This window comes from Trichoderma asperellum, chromosome 5 (genome assembly GCF_020647865.1).
Source record: "Trichoderma asperellum chromosome 5, complete sequence".
Classification (NCBI taxonomy): Eukaryota; Fungi; Ascomycota; class Sordariomycetes; order Hypocreales; family Hypocreaceae; genus Trichoderma; species Trichoderma asperellum.
In genome coordinates, this window is record NC_089419.1 from 893425 (window position 1) to 908725 (window position 15301).

Consider the following 15301-nt stretch of genomic DNA (forward strand, 5'->3'; position numbering starts at 1 on the left):
TCGCTGGCTAGTGGGCGTCGATGCGCGTACCATATACCTCTTGGGGCAATACGCAACAGAGAAGACGAATGCCCCGAGGTACCACTGACGCCTATTGCTTGAAGCTAGAGAGTTCAAAAGCATCAATATAGCAGCAAAGCCTCACCCGCGAAGCAAGCGCGGGCAACTACATGTAGTAAATGCAATATATCACGGATTCCTGCGCCATGGCGAATCATTAACTAACACAATAGCAACCTGTTTCTGCTACGGGCTGCTGCTTCAGTTCATTGAGAGCTGTCATTCACATAGCATAACCGAATTGCCAACATGCGAGTTAATAGCCTTTCCTCTTTCTCCCCACCAGGCACATGTATGCTGCTAGACAACATTCAGATAAAAGCACAGTCATCGACAATGTGTCTATCAGGGTAGGCAGTTTGAAAAAATGTATAATAGGACAAGGATCCTTAGAGATCTAAGTGCGTACATAACAGCATCACATGTTTTACACTAACCAAGCGTTGCTATCATATACCTACGTATAATTCATCCGTGTATACTCAGAATCTCAGTATTACCCACCATCTTTCAAGCTGCTCGCAAGGTTTATATACATGACGCAAGTAATCTGACACGTACGTTACCAAATGACCAAATGACAGATGCTCCACACTCTCCGGTAATGGTATTGTATTACTGATTGCTGCATACAAAACCCTAAATTCTTGGGACATCTCATGGTAAGCCGTAAGTCGTCGTCCTGCGACAAGTAATTCGGCATATACTGCTCTCTCGCATCGCGCGCCTCTTCGATGTCAATACCTCCATTGGACATGATGTTGATCAGACTCTGAGTTTTCACGAAGATCCTTCTCCCATTCACCAAATCTGCCAAGCAATTACTAAAGATACTTAAATGATCACTTTATCCAGAAAGACCTACTTCTTACAGTCCCACTTTTGGAGAGAGTACACTGATATGTTACTATAATTGCGACTACTAACTACTATCCTCTACAATAAGCAAGATATGCAACTCGCAACCTATAATTTTAGTTTACAACATCTACTCTTCTGTTGGACTCAATGCTTTGCCTTTCTTTGTACAACTTCATTTTCTTGATTTTGTCATCTAAACCTCAACTCAACTCACTATCTAAAAATAAAATTCCCATCCAACAAGTTATTTCAACTTATGGTATATCCTCCGCCAAAGCTCAAAGTAACAGCGAGTGCATAACAGCAAATATCCAAACAACGAAAGAATCAGAAACGAAAAGAAAATGAACGTGTGTTGTCCGTCTATCTAAAAGAAAAAAGAAATATGGAAAAAAAAAAAAGGCTCAAAAATGACAGGCCGCAGAAAGGATTTAACTAAATAGATGTATATGTGTATATAAGTAAACACAAAAAAATGACTCCAGCACCATTTTCGTCCGCTACAGAATGGTATCATAAAATCAGAGAAGCCAGCCAGCTAGCCCGCGCGGTTCCCTCATATTCTATATCGGCCGAGAATGGAGAAAAATAAAAAATAAAAATAAAAATAAAAATAAAAAGATATCGCTTTTTCTTCTTTCTTTTTTTTTTTAAAAAAAAAAAATCATGATTCAGATTGCAAGATCATAGTTCTCATCTCTCTTGGCGTGAGAACATTAAAAATAGCCGTCATATCATTTCGTGAATTCATATCCATGTTGTTGGTCCATGCATGTGCGTCATGATACAGATCAAAAGTCAGATTCATAAGAGACGACAGGTGGAACTGGCAAGAGTATGCTCGCTGATGGATGCATGTGGGTGGCGCAAGGATAAGCGTAAATGCCAAAAATATAAAGAGACAGCTAAGAAAGCAATGATCATGATGAATCATAGCAGCCAGGGGTATATCATGCATCAGAGATTGGCTGCTGCATACGAATACTGTAGGGCTTAACTGAGCCCCATAAACTCGTTTTGCCGCAGGAAGCTCGAGGCAAGCTCGTCGCCACCCTGCTCTGCCGCTTCCATCCAGTGGACAGCGACGCACATCAAACCGGGGTCACTCCTAACATCGCCTTCAGATCCACCGGAGAGCTGCCCGTCTCCAGAGCCGCCATTTCCAGATCCTGGGCCTCTAGAAGAAACACCTACGCCGCCAAGACCGCCTGCACCAGAGCCTCCAAGACTGCCTCTGGTACGGCCATACTTCTCCATGACCGATTGTTTAAACACTTCTCTTGGTTTAGACAAAGGTAGTGTTGTTCTTTCAACGTATTCAGGGTTAGATAAGTAGAATAAGGCTAGCTCACGTTGCGCCGTGGGATAGCCTTCTTTAGCGGTAATCGTCCACATTTTGCCAACATCGTTCAGTCCATATGTAGTAGATGGGGGCGGAGGAGTACCAGTGGTTGACTGGGGTGTGTCGAGGGGAGTGGCGTTATCATTTGACGTCTGGCGAGTGTGCGAATGGGCCGCAATCACTTCATCCGCCATTTCCACCATAGTCCGGCAAACCTCCGACTTGAGTTTGAGGGCTGCAAGTCCGGCGTTCCAAAAAGCCTTTCCTTTTTCTGGTTTATCCAGAACCGAAGGTGGCACAAAGGCAGCAATGAATTGCAGGTCACGGAAGAGAGACTTTGGCCGAATCGATGCATCTCGGAAGAGGGTATAAAGCTCTTTGGTAATAAGGTCCGAGTTGGAAGCACCACCAGAGACAATAGATCGTGTCTCAGAGTTGGATTGCCGAGAGGGGAACGAAGAAAATCCGACTGAAGGAAGTCCCGATTGAATGGCCTGCTGTCGGCGTTCCTTGACATTGTCGATCATGCCCTCCAATGGAGTGGGACGGGTGATGGATCCATGATCTTCCACAATGCTGGAGCCTGCGTCAGACCTGTTCCACCGCGATCGTTTAGTGCCGCTCGACAACATAGATGCGACAATGAGCTGTTCGAGCTCATTGAGGGCATTGAGCTTCGCATATGGGTTGGGGTGAACGCAGAACATGTTCAGAAGGCGCTTGTAGGCCTTCTTGAATGGGAATTCATTCGATGTCTCTTTGGGAGCCGGTGGTGGGTCAATTGTAGCTAAAGGAGACTCTGGAGAGGCTATCGGACTGCCTTCAGAGGGCTCTGATGCTCTGTCCGGCGTGCCTTCGCCCGCATTTCTCAAATTGCCAAAGCTTCTCTTCTTTTCAAGTCCCCTAGACCTTCCTATTCCTGACTTTTGCGAAGACTTCTTGTCAGACTTGCGGCGAGCCCGCCTCTCCAAGGCATCTTTTCTATCAATGCATTGCTGTCCAAGCTTCTGGAACCAGCCATCTGTCTCTGATCCACGTGCTAGGACCTGGTTGCCCAAGTCAGACAGCAGCAAGCTAGTAAGGGTTTGCTTTAGTTCATTTAAAAAACGTGTCTTTTCGTCGTCATTGCGATGCTGTTGAATTGTGTCATTGGATGAAGCTGCGGTGCTAGGACGACCTGTAGAGGCGCTTGTGATTGATGGGATCGTGTGGTGCTGAGGAGCAGAGAAAGTGGTCGACACATTGGTGAGGCTTGTAGTAGGCGAGTATCGTGACGGAGCCGAGCTGGTGGACATAGCTGGCTGGAATGGTGACCAGAATGTGCCTGCAGAATCCACAGGAGATGCTTTATCAAAGTATTCTTGTCCATCAGGGATATCAGCCAGCATTCCGCCAGTCCTCGAGTGGCTGTGCCTTGACGAATCCAAAGAGTGGTGACTGGTGTTATTGCTTGTCATAGACCTCAGATCGCGAGCGAATGAACTGGATCGTCCAGACGATGACGAGGTATGGCGTCTATCCTGTTCACTGATAATGCTTGTCGAGTCATCGCCAGCCCACGAGTGATCCCGATCTCTGGCTTTGCAACGATCATAAACCAGCTTATCGCGCTTATACAACTCACTTGACCACAGGACTGGTGCCTCTCGAAGGGTCTCGCCGACGAGCTTGGAAATGCACCGGTCCACCTCACAGCAGAATCGGTGGATCCGTTCCTCGCCCTGGCAGAAATTCTCGATCCCGTATTGCTGCAGCCACAGGGAGGTCATCTCTGCCTGATCGTCGCTAAGCTTGTTCGGCCCGCCCTGCTCCTCCGAAGCGGCCAGGAGGTCCATAATCTGCGATTCGGTGCGGTAGAGGTAGGAGGAACTAGGACCACGGTTGTTGTGAGCCCTTGAGCGCTGAAACGAGCTCCAACGACGCGGCATACCCATGGTCTTGAGAGCCTGACAAATGTCACGGCTGTGCGCATATTCCTTGGAATTGCGAACATCGGTAACATACCACATCTTGTCGCGGATGGCGTTGACGCGCTTCATCATGGTGTCGATTAAGCCTTCGTGGCGCTCTTGGCTTTGCTTCAGCCAGACGAGCCACGCATCATACTCTTCAATAGCAGATGCAGAGCGGCGAATGGCGTCGCGCGGTCCTCGGGCCAGAATGTTGATCAGAGCTGCGAATCCGTCCTGTCGGAGTGAGCTCGATGCCAGTGCCGTCAGCTGGTTCAGAGTCTTCCAGTACATGTGCGCCGAGACGAAGTCTGCCTGAGCCTTGGACTGAGATGAAGCCGCCTTCAGCATGGTAATCAGGACAGGCTCGGACTCCTCAGGCTTCTTTGGCGTCAAGTCGGTAGTGGAAATTGTGCCATCAACGCCCATTTGCTTTCGGTAAGGATTTCGGCTAGCGACCGACTTTTCTGGTTGGATGATTCTGTTCCTCGACGTGTATTTCCTCAGTCCAGAAGCGCGGTTGCTGAGTTGGGCACGCCCGCGCTCTGGCTCCAAGCTGCGAGGAATCTCATAATCTTCCACCAGCTTGAGAACAGAGTTACGTAGCTGGTGGTAATCCTTGTCGAGCTCGGGGCGCTGTGGCGTTTCGTCCTCGTCGGTATCGGTGCTGGATGAGTTTTCCTCATCCTCAAGCTCGTCGTCCGGATCATAGGTCATCTGCGTAGACAGGCTCTTTCCGTCAGGGGAAATAAAGAGAACTACCCACCTCTCGGCGCATGGGTGGCTGGATCCACGAACGGCATCTGCGCCAAGATTCTGCTGCATTTCGTGGATGGCAAGTCTGAGGCGATAGCCATCATCCTCGTACTTGCTCAGCCGCCTCTGCTCCTCGGGATCTTCAGCAGGAGGAGAATATCGAGGTGTTGCAGTGTTAAGATCATAGATGAAATCACGAGACGTGGTTGCATCGCTCAAAATGGACGAAGCACTAGTGCTGATGATGGAGGCCGTATCAAAGCTATTCTTGTGATGGCTGGACATGGAGATGGGCTGGGAGATGGCCGACAGCCCCGAAATGGAGGCTGGGCCAGAACGTGCGGAATGCGGTCGCTTCTCGGGGAAGAGAGCATTCGCCAATGTCGCCAAATCAGCAGGGCTGATGACCAAGTAGGGGCGGACCTCCACAGTCTCCCTCAGGGAGGTGATGGATCTCGCGGGCAGCAGTTTAGCGGCGGGAACCTTGGATCGGGTGCCTTGGAACCTGGCGAGGATGTTTTCCACGTGGCCTTTGATCTTGGGCGGAATGTTCACAGGGACACAGGTGGCTGAAGGCTTGCCACTCCACATGCTTGAAACGTATTCATGGGCTCTCATGGCAACCTTTTTCAGAATCTTCTCTCTGGCATAAGGGGTGATGTGATACTCGGCTAGCATACCATAGTATTCGGGGTGGATGATGACGCCAAGCAGAAAGACGAAGAAGAGGCACCTCCAGACAAGCCACTTGGAGGTGTTCTCCACAAACTTGTTTTCGAGTTTGCTCAGGATCGCATTTCCGAGTTCCAAGAGGCCTTCTGGGATACCGGTAGCGTCCTCGTCGTCAACCAGCTCGAACAAGCCGTTGACGGCGCGGTCGTAAAAGTCCCTGGCAGCGGCTTCGTCCGACTGGTTCCAGTCTGAGAGATTGAATCGCGTGCCGTGCTGATCCTCGGCGCGGTCCAGCAAGAAAGCACCATCTTCAAGGATCTTCATCAAGTACCACTCCATGTTGGATTTTCCAGACCAGTCGCGCATAGCTGTCCAGATGTTTAGTACACATATCAGGAAATGCTCGCCGGCGGATTTGGGTTCAGCAATCAGCTTGGCCAGAACTGTCGCCCAGATATCGGTGCGCCGCTGGTCTTCGGAGCTGTCGGGTCCAGCCGAATTGGCAAAGCAGGCATGAATCAGAATTGACAAAGGATCGTGTCTCTGGAAGGAGAGGAGCCTCTCGATATCGGTATTGGAGGAGCTACGGCCGGAGGCACTTGCGTGAGGCCGATTGGGGTTTCGTGTGGGGAATGGAAGAACCGACTCGACTGGCTCCAAACCTTTATGGAAGTTCAGAAAGACATTCAGCTCAGAACTGGTGAGTGCACATATGCGAGTGGCCAGGTAGTCCGGGTTCGTTCGGATCTGTGTCAGAAACTCAATAAATGTCTCCCTAGCAGAGGCAGAAATGTCATGCAAAAATGGAGTAATGGACTTGAGCGGATCAACAACGCCAACTGTAGAGTTAGTCGGTGTATCTAGGCTGTCAGACGAGCCCAGGGCAGCAGCAGAGGAGAAGGATTCTAGCTCAGGCTCTAGAAGCGCATATCGTCGGAGCTCATCGCAGCTCTTGCGAACATCGTGGATGGCATTGTACAGAGCGGCAAAGTTGTCCTTGTCATCTTTCCGGAAGCTTTCGACAAGGTAACGATGGGCCATCTCACCACAGCGCGTCAGGCGAGCGCTCAATGCAGTGGAAATCAAGCTTCTCTGCAGGCGAATTCGGGTGTTGGCACGCTTGCGTTCTTGGTATTTCGAAAGACGCACAACGTGAGCAAGCTCCTCCAGCGTGGTGTTGTCACTATCCCGCACCAGGTGCGTATTCGTATACATGGACACATCGTGCAGCAAGGGCTTCTTTGTGAATTTTGAGCCCGGCAGTGTTTCGTTGGATGAGCTGGTTGGGGTCAAGGGCCGAAAGGTGGTTCCGTGCCTTGCGTTGCTCGAGATTGGCATGTTTGGCTGTGCCACAATGGGCTTTCGAGAGGCCATGGGCGACTGGTGGCGGGGATGGCGACCTCGGCGGGGAACATCGTCGCTCAGGCGCAAGGCCAAGGTCTGGGGGATGTCAGAGGTGCGAGTCGGGGTCGGACTGGGACTTCGCGATTCGTATCGCTTCGGTCGCTGCGCCTCCGCGCCATTGTTGTTGTTGGCGTTGTTGTTGGTGGTGTTGGAGCTGCTCTTCTTGTCCGGTGACGGAGTCGAAGATCTCGAGTCGTGCGCAGCAGCCGTGGGTGACACGGCTGGACCAGTGGCATGAACCATCAGTACACGAGTGCAAGGTCAAATTTCCGGGAGGAAGGCTGGGCCAGAAGACGGCGGCAACGTACGTGGGGAGGATTGGATACAGTCTGGCGATGAGAGAGAGCGTTGCATGGGGATCATTCTTGTTCCCTGGGGAACGTGGGTGGCTCTGCTGGTGGGCTCGACAGCCGTTGACAGTGGCTCAGCCGGCGAGTACCGAGGCGGGCTGGTGCTGCTCGAGGGAGACGGAGGAATTAATCGATGTACAAACAATCACCTGGGCCTGCGGCAGTAGTGAGATGTTGTTCGCAAGATATAGCAGAGGTCGAGGGCGGTGGTGGGCTGCTTAAAGGCACAGCGAGCAGCAGTTTTCTTGGAGGGGCTTGGAGCGCGGAGGTTTGGCAAGACAGCTGAGGACTCTGACGCAGAGCCAGCTCCTATCAGATGCAATAACAATAAAACAGCACAAGATATGACGGCGAGACGCAGCTAATAACAACGGCAGCCGTGATTATCAATACCAGAGCCGAGCTGCAAGATGCAGAGGAGAGAAGGCTGGACAAGGTCGGGACGAGAGGAAAAGGTTGGCCAGCGCAGAGCAGCTGAGCTAAGAGGCAGCAAAAGAGGGCAGTTGAGCTGTAAGGCACGATTCGGTACAGCGCTGGACCCAGCGTGGGGTAGCAAAACAGGCCTGTCCTAGCGCTGCTCCACCGACAGCAGCGGCACTGCTGGGTCGAGTTTATAGGGCCTGTCGCCAGAGCTCGGCGGCTCGCGGTGGGGTCGTGTGTTTTTTTTTTTTTGGATTTTTTCCTCTGTGTGGCCGGCCGTTGACAGGCAGGTTGGTCTAGCCCCCCTGGCGGTACCTGATGGCTGGTGGCGGCGCTCGTATATCCAGAAGTCGCGGTGGCTATTTTAGACGTCGGGCTGGGCCGAACTGGGCGTGGCCATTTTTTTTTTTCCTGTCGTGGTATCAAGAAACGGTGTACGATGTACGATTGGAGCGCACGGTGCTGACGAGAGGCCAGTCAACGTGTCGCTGGCGCTGATGTGATGCTGGTCTGCTGGCGTAGGCAGAAGCCCGTACCGTGCAGTATTCGGTGTACAGGCTGTGTCTGATATGGTGCCAGACAGGCAGCTGTCCCAAATGGTGCGAAACAGCGCTACCGCGATGCCGGTGGCAATGGATGGCGCCCTCGCTTTGGAGCTGGTGACGATTCGACGGCTGGCTGGCTGGCGCTACACAAGGGCACACAGCATGTACGGCATGTAGCGTCAGCACTTTCTGGCGCAGGAGCAAGAGGGAGAGAAAGCGTGGCGGCGGCTTTCGAGATACGAATTACACAGACAGCCGCGGAGCCATGATATACTACTCTCGCACTCTTCCCGCAGTAGCTTACATACATGCAACGCCATACATGCCTCGACCTGTTAGTCCACCACTTAGGTAGTACAGCATAGGTGCCCGTCCTGCGAAGGCAGCGGAAGGGTGCAGAATGCAGGATGCAGAATACCGAAAGCATACTCGTCGTCTGCGCGGTAGAAGGAAACGGAAGATGTAGGACGAGTCCACTGTCCACCAGAACCACACTGCATACGAAAGAATCCCCATGGTAAGGTGCATGCCTACAGTACGTACATAGGTAGCATGCAGCCAAGTGACTCAAAAGGCCACAAGTCGCCAGCCGGCAAGACCCAGAAAAGGACCCAGAAAAGCGACTGAGAGGGTGGTGCCCGCTTGGTGCGTCTGCCAGGCCAGATGAGTTGGCAGTGCATTGTGCATTGCATTGGCATGGCATCTGGGACGCAATCGCATCCACCGGCCAATCCCTGTCCACCACGAAACGGCCCCAGCCTCTGCCCAATCTGCGTCGTCCACGCCATGCGGCAGCAGAGAAGGGGTGCCAGCTCACGCACAAGGGCCCAATCAGGCGCTGCGCCCGACACCTCCATGCATCTTCGCCTCTCAGCATCGCAGCGGTAGTACGAAGTAGTGCTCCGTAGCAGCACCAAGGATGGCCAACCACTTGGTTTGGTCCATGGCCCATGGCATCGCGCCTCTCCCTGTCCTCTTTTCTCGTCTCGCCCTCTTGCTGGTCTCTTCCCCCTCCGAGCGCCCCGATCAATCACGTCAAAACGCCTCTCGGCCAATGGCTTTGGCGACGGGTCGACCGCGCTCCATCAAAGCAGCAGTTCGTTAGAGTTTCGCCGCTCCGTCATGCGCCGCGTCGTCTGACATGCAACAATAACAACCGCGAGTGTGTCGCGAATATATGTACAGTATTCATGCCTCCTGTAAGTCGTATGAGCCTGCATATGCTGCGTGCAGGTAGCGAGAATAAGTGTATCCGGGCCTACTCCCCGTAGATGCCAGTAGTACATGTAACTATGCGGTTGCCAGTCAGCAGGATTCAAAGCTTTGAGGAGTGGTGGACTCTTGTCTGCAGCGGGCCTTCGCCTAGTGTCTCTTCCATCTCTGTTACGAGTACGAAGTGCAGATGAGAGGGAATGCAGTTTGTCATCAGCCGCCAGCTCTCCTCCTTCCGTCTCTCCCTCTCTCCCTTTTTGCTGTTGTTTTCTACCCACCTATCCAGTAGTATTTACTCTTCTCTACTCCGTATCACAGTATATACCTATCATACCGTAATATTTTGGTGCATGTCGTAATACTATCATGCACCACCAAGTTGTAGTCGTAATCCAGCAATCATGGCATCCATCTGTGTCTACATACTTGCATCTCCCCTCCACCAGCTGCTCCGTTATAAAAGGTACATACTAATTCCGCGGCTATTACTCTGTATACTTCATAAAGTAGGTCTGCTCTGCTTTGTAACCTCCAGCAGTCCTGCAGTCACATGATTGATCACCTGCACCTCAAAGCCCTTTCTGCGTCCTCCCAGGTCCTTTTTGGGGCTCCATAGGCCTACATGATACATGCACATACCTGCACTTGCAGCAATCTCATGTACGGTGCCAAAGAACAGTCCACCTCTTCTTGACCTCCTTTCCGCCGCCTCTCCTGCGGCTCTCCTCCAATTATAGCAACGCAACCGCGCATCTGGCCGGCTACCCAAGCGGTGTGTCTAGCGGGCTGGCGTAAGGCTTCCAAGGCTCTGGCTGATGCGCTGACGATGTCGCGACGGGGGGCCGATTTGACAACTCACCGCAGGCGACCTAACCAGCCTCGGCTGTTGCCATGCCCGTTACAGGAAGCTTCACGGACCCGACGACCTAAATCGGGACGTGGCTTGGCCTAATCAAAAAGTTTGCTAATGTAGCGAATGCTGTACTCCGTACAAGGGACGCCGAGGCGAGGCGAAGCGAAGTCAGAAGAAACTTTCTCTTGGCCATGTAGAGCTAGCAGTAGAGCATCACAGCTCGCTACCTGTGTCATTCAATACCGGTTTGCCATCCATTCTGCAGCTGACCACATACACTGCCTGTATTAACCAAGGAGGATCTTCAGCCCGTTCTTTCGATCCTCAATTCTGCCCGGCCTGCATGAACGGCGCTTTCTCGAGAGCTTCGGCCTGAATCTCCCAAATGCTCCTCCCGAGCCTTACAAGGTCTGGCCCAAACTGCTCCACCAGCAGTTGTTCATCCATGTGACCATCCGCCGCCTTCCAGCGATCTTCATCGGGAGCAAAAGTCAGAATCTTCCACATGAGCTTCCACGCTTCGATGGCCTCCCTTGCCTGCGGCAAATCGTTATGGATATCCCTGGCAACCATGTAGAACGAGGATCTCTTCGCATGAGCCTTCTTCGGCTTAAAGAGCTGGATAGTAGAGAACTTGCTAAACGTGTACAGCAAGCTCGCAGTGTCGGGGGCATCTAGCTTATGCAAAAGCACCACCATGGTTCCGCCAGGCGAGACGTGTTCGAGCCCAATGGCGAGCTGTGTAGCTGTCAGACGCCGCGCCTCCCACCGCTCCCGATAGGCAGCGCGGACATGGGTTCTCAGAACCTGCCCGTCGCAGAAGATGAGATGGAAGCGCTGCTCAGGGTGAACGCTACGCTCCAACACAAATTTCTCAGCATCAGGGTTCTCTGTTGGCACGTCCGTGTAACCCATGTCTCCAGCGAACATGGTGACGTCCGCATACTTGAACACCACGCTGGAATCTAGCGGCATGATGATCTCATGTCCTCCCTGGGTGGGCGGCAAGCTGAACGCCGTGGCTCTAGCCCCAAAATTAATCTTGATGGCCGATTCGAGGAACCCACCCGGAGCCGTACAGAAGTCTAGAATCTGCGGTTTATCTGGTCTTCTCGTGTGGACGCGGAGCGCGCCGCCAGTCGTCGAGTTCATCTCTTTTGCAATCCCCTTCATCATCTTATAGAAAAACGTAATCGTTTGTTTATCTGGATGATCCGCTCGCTGTCTCTGCTGTTGGAAGAATACATCTCCAGCCTTGTTCTCCCATCCCTAGCGGTATGAACCACGTGTAAGACTTGAAAGATCAAAGATGACACACACTCGTTCAGGCTTGGAACAAGAGTTTACGAGAATGGAGTTTGGGAAGAGCATACCTTTTGCCGCAACGCGTCCAGCCGCCGATACTCCGGGGCATTATGGAGCAGATAGTCCTTCAATACACTGGGGCTGGGCTGTCTGCTCGCATCAGGGCACAATCTCGTGTCTGACCCCGGCGAGTTGGGCACGCTCGGTGTATCTCTGGTGGGTGGTGATGACATGTCGTCGTTTACCTGAACGCTCGGGCTTCATCAACGTGTGCCCAGCTAGTCTCGTAGCCGTAAAACAACAAAAGATGCTCAGGTTCCAGTTTGTGGGCCGAGGGGTGTAGGTTTTTAAAAACGCGAGACAATACATAGTAGTATTGGGCGGCCTACAATTAGAAGTCACATTGCTTTGTTCAATAAGGCTTGTTCACTTTCTGACTGGCTGTCTCATTCACTTTGTTGTCAAGTCAGCCTAATGGACTTATCATGTCACTTTTTTGTTACGGCTACCCAATTGTCAAACGGCCAACAGCAGTAGGACAGTCGAGTAACAGCGCATATGCTGTTAGAAGCGCCTGGCCCTCCCTCTATTCGCTGTTACATGTGTGAACCTCCCACGTCCACACTGTAGATGTAAAAGTACAATCATGGCGTTGGTGACTCAACGGCCTCACGCATGCAAAGCAGCTGCTGTGTTACAATACGCCATCCCTCCTCGTGAAAAGTAAGGCTGGGCTGTGTTGTTAAAAAAGAAAAAAAAAAAAAAAAAAAAAAAAAGGAAGATGCAGTGAATGCGACAAGCCCCAATTTTAGCCAGCCACGCATCTTGCTCCACGTCGCCGCTCTCTAAAAATCAGGCTGGCTGTGTTGGTTGCGTGAATTTAAGTAAAGGACGTGGGAGGCAGTGGAACTGGGAAGAAGAGGGCATATGCAAGTGGCCGCCTTGTTTTGGAATCGGTGAGAGGATGGAGATTGAGTGGATGGAGGGAAATAGGAAGAACTCGAGCCTAGTGGGTATTGGAGAATGGGGGGCGGGATGAGAAGATGGTGACAAAGAAGAGAGGAGCTTAGTTTCATGTGGCATGGCAGAGTGTGTTTGAGAGTGTGAATAAGTGGTGTCTATGAAATTGACAGGTGAATGTTATAGCTGATCGTTGTTTGTTTACTGTTTTGTCTGCTTGTTGTGAGAGAATTGATGTGCATCACTTTTGCTAGGTTTATTGAAGTAACTACCCTAGAAGCGTTGGCATCACTTTGAGGAAACAGATTCATAAGAGGATATGAGATGGAATTCAGGTTTTTACTTTTATTCAGTTGTTGTTACGCAATTAGTATTGCATGTGATGCAGAACAAGACAAAAAGGACAATGCTACCAAAAAATAAAAACATATATGTGATATAGTACATGGCGCTGTGTAACTCCATCCGTAAGAAGCGGCATCTGCTGCTGCGCCCATTCAACATTCTCTCCCAAATCGAATGTCAAACTCCTTTAGCACGCTCATGATGCTTGCTGCTTCTACTTCTATAGGTACTCTGCCCGCCGGCAACGGTCTAGTATCGTTTGGTGTTGGATGGGCCTTTAGTTTCGGCAGCCAAGTGCCAATCTCATCAGCAGCCTGCTCAAAGTTGCGATGACTGGACAGCGTCTGGTATGCCTCTGCGCAACTCAGCCCAAGGCTAGGTAGGCTAGGCAGTGTAATCTTCTCCTGGCTGGGCTTGGACTTGCAACACCCTCCGCCAGCCCCCTTTCCGCCGCAGCAGCCATCTGAGCTGGCGCCTTTCTCACGGTTGAAGTTGGCAGCCATCAGTCTGCAGAAAAGACCCGATTTGGGGTCAGCCTGACACTGGGCGCATGTGCCCGGGCCATTAGGCCCGCAGCCACCACGGGAAGCGGTCGTTTCCGGCCGTGGCTTGGAGCGAGCTTCCTTTCGGCGCGGTAGCTTGACTGCTCCATCGGCGGTCATTTCCATTGCCATGGGTGGTGGAAGCGGAGTGACAACGTCCGTCTCCATTGGAGGTGGTGTTCGAGTTTGTCTCGTAACTGGAGGAGATGCATCTACTGGTGCCACGGCTGGGCCATTCATGGCCGTGTCCGCACACACACAGTACGTACCATCTTTACAGAACCCGCAGCTGTCTCTAAACGAAAGAGAGTCTGTGGAAGAAAGCTGTTGTATGATGGAGCTCGGCTGAGGCGGCTGCTGCGACGTTGGCTTTGAGAATAGGGAACCAAAGTCTGTTTCCCTGCTGGTAGCAGCCGTTGATCGCTGCCGCTTTTCATCGGGCATTTTTCCTGAGGGGGATATAGGGCGCTTCAAGTCAGACCCAAGGCCTGATAGTTTTGTGGCATCATCTAAGCAATGGCATGGCGTCCCAAATCCGCATTTTCCGCACCCGTTGACTGCTGATGCGAGAACTTCCTCAGCACAAGCGCAATGTCCATTTGGTGAGCAGCTGCCGCAAGTAAGATGAGGTTCGGATAGATCTTGAGGAGAGTGAGCGTCCAGTGTTTCTGGCGGTGAGACGATTTGAGAGATGGAGAAGTGTCGAGTTGCGGCATGCTGCTGGGCCAATCGGTCGTCTGAGAGGCTATGCCTTGGCTGGGGATGTTGCTGCCGACCATATGGCTGAGAGTACATGGAGCCTATGCTTTCTGATCGGAAAGTCGCCTGGTCATATCTGCGATTAAGCGCCTCTGCCTGCATCTCAGCTCTCATGCGCTCTTGGCGCTCTCTCTCTAGCATGCTCTCCAGGAGTAGACATCTGGACCGGAATGACTGGACATCCAGCTCTAGAGTGCGAATCTTTTCATTAAGTTCCATCTCACGTGCATCTTGGGTTTTCTTATTCTCATCCAACATCTCCTCGAGCTCGCCAACTCGCGCAGCCCTTCTCTCCCGGAACGCCCTCTGCGCAGCTCGGTTCTGCGCCTTGCGCTTGGTTGGCGGAGTGTCAGTGGCGGGCTTCCTCCCAGGCTTCGGCCGTGGAGGGATAACCCATTCCTTTGAAGTCATCGACATCTTGGGCTGAGGCTGCTCCATTGGCGGGTTGGGACTGATAACCGCCGTCATCGACATTTTGTCGACGGGAGGCAGTGAAATGCGCACAAATGGGGCGGGTTGCGGCGGGGCGGCGGGTTTTCGGTGAGAGGGCAGCGGCGCTCGTTTGGGAGCGACAGGAGCCGAAGATGCACCCGCAGGCGGTGAAGGCTCGTCCTTGATGGAGGGACGCAATGCCTTGTTGCAGTCCGATGGAGTTTCACTGGATCCTGGCTGCAGATGAGGAGATGACGTTGGTGAAATGCTCGCCATAGTGGTGCGAGCTGAGCTGGGTGGGTTCGGAGAGGGATGATCCGTGATTCGCTGTCGGCGGCAGCTCGGAAGCCCGAGAAGGAAAAACTGGGCCCCTTTATGCAGGGAAACGGGCTCTATCTGGCTCTGATCTGGTGCCGTGCTCGAGATTCCTTATCGTCTGGTTGCAGTCGTAGTTGATTTAAAAAAATGTTTAAAAAATTCTCCGTAGTGCTGTAAGAGATTGGATGATGACAGCGGAAGTCGGAGGGGGCTGTC

The 15301-nt window shown here is 52.1% G+C and overlaps 3 protein-coding genes across 4 annotated transcripts; all 3 read right to left on the minus strand.

Annotated features, from left to right (window-relative positions):
• Positions 1-975: 975 nt before the first annotated feature.
• On the minus strand, positions 976-8573 carry TrAFT101_008449 (uncharacterized protein). Of its 2 annotated transcripts, XM_066128334.1 has the most exons (2): positions 7353-8573; positions 976-7265 (listed from the first exon to the last, which is right to left on the minus strand). In XM_066128334.1, exons 1-2 carry the CDS (start codon positions 7405-7407, stop codon positions 1915-1917), a joined length of 5406 nt encoding a protein of 1801 aa, XP_065984452.1. In that variant the 5' UTR covers positions 7408-8573; the 3' UTR covers positions 976-1914. The 2 variants fall into 2 exon arrangements, with proteins under 2 accessions (XP_065984452.1, XP_065984453.1); XM_066128335.1 differs by having other exon boundaries at positions 976-8573.
• A 1214-nt stretch (positions 8574-9787) lies between these two features.
• Positions 9788-12473, minus strand: TrAFT101_008450 (uncharacterized protein). The gene is made up of 2 exons (XM_066128336.1): positions 11798-12473; positions 9788-11693 (listed from the first exon to the last, which is right to left on the minus strand). The coding sequence occupies exons 1-2, from the start codon at positions 11960-11962 to the stop codon at positions 10749-10751; spliced, it is 1110 nt and encodes a 369-aa protein (XP_065984454.1). The 5' UTR covers positions 11963-12473; the 3' UTR covers positions 9788-10748.
• A 713-nt stretch (positions 12474-13186) lies between these two features.
• Positions 13187-15043, minus strand: TrAFT101_008451 (uncharacterized protein; the record flags this gene model as incomplete). Its single annotated transcript, XM_024907966.2, has 1 exon — positions 13187-15043. The coding sequence occupies one exon, from the start codon at positions 15041-15043 to the stop codon at positions 13187-13189; it is 1857 nt and encodes a 618-aa protein (XP_024762133.1).
• Between the last annotated feature and the right edge of the window lie 258 nt (positions 15044-15301).

What these genes read in the sequence shown, in the direction of transcription:
- TrAFT101_008450 (XM_066128336.1), bottom strand. Translation starts at nt 11,962, where the DNA reads ATGTCATCACCACCCACCAGAGATACACCGAGCGTGCCCAACTCGCCG. An exon ending in TGGACGCGTTGCGGCAAAAG is followed by an intron (nt 11,694 to 11,797) that starts GTATGCTCTTCC and finishes TCATACCGCTAG; the next exon opens with GGATGGGAGAACAAGGCTGG.
- TrAFT101_008449 (XM_066128334.1), bottom strand. Translation starts at nt 7,407, where the DNA reads ATGATCCCCATGCAACGCTCTCTCTCATCGCCAGACTGTATCCAATCC. An exon ending in CTGTATCCAATCCTCCCCAC is followed by an intron (nt 7,266 to 7,352) that starts GTACGTTGCCGC and finishes CCACTGGTCCAG; the next exon opens with CCGTGTCACCCACGGCTGCT.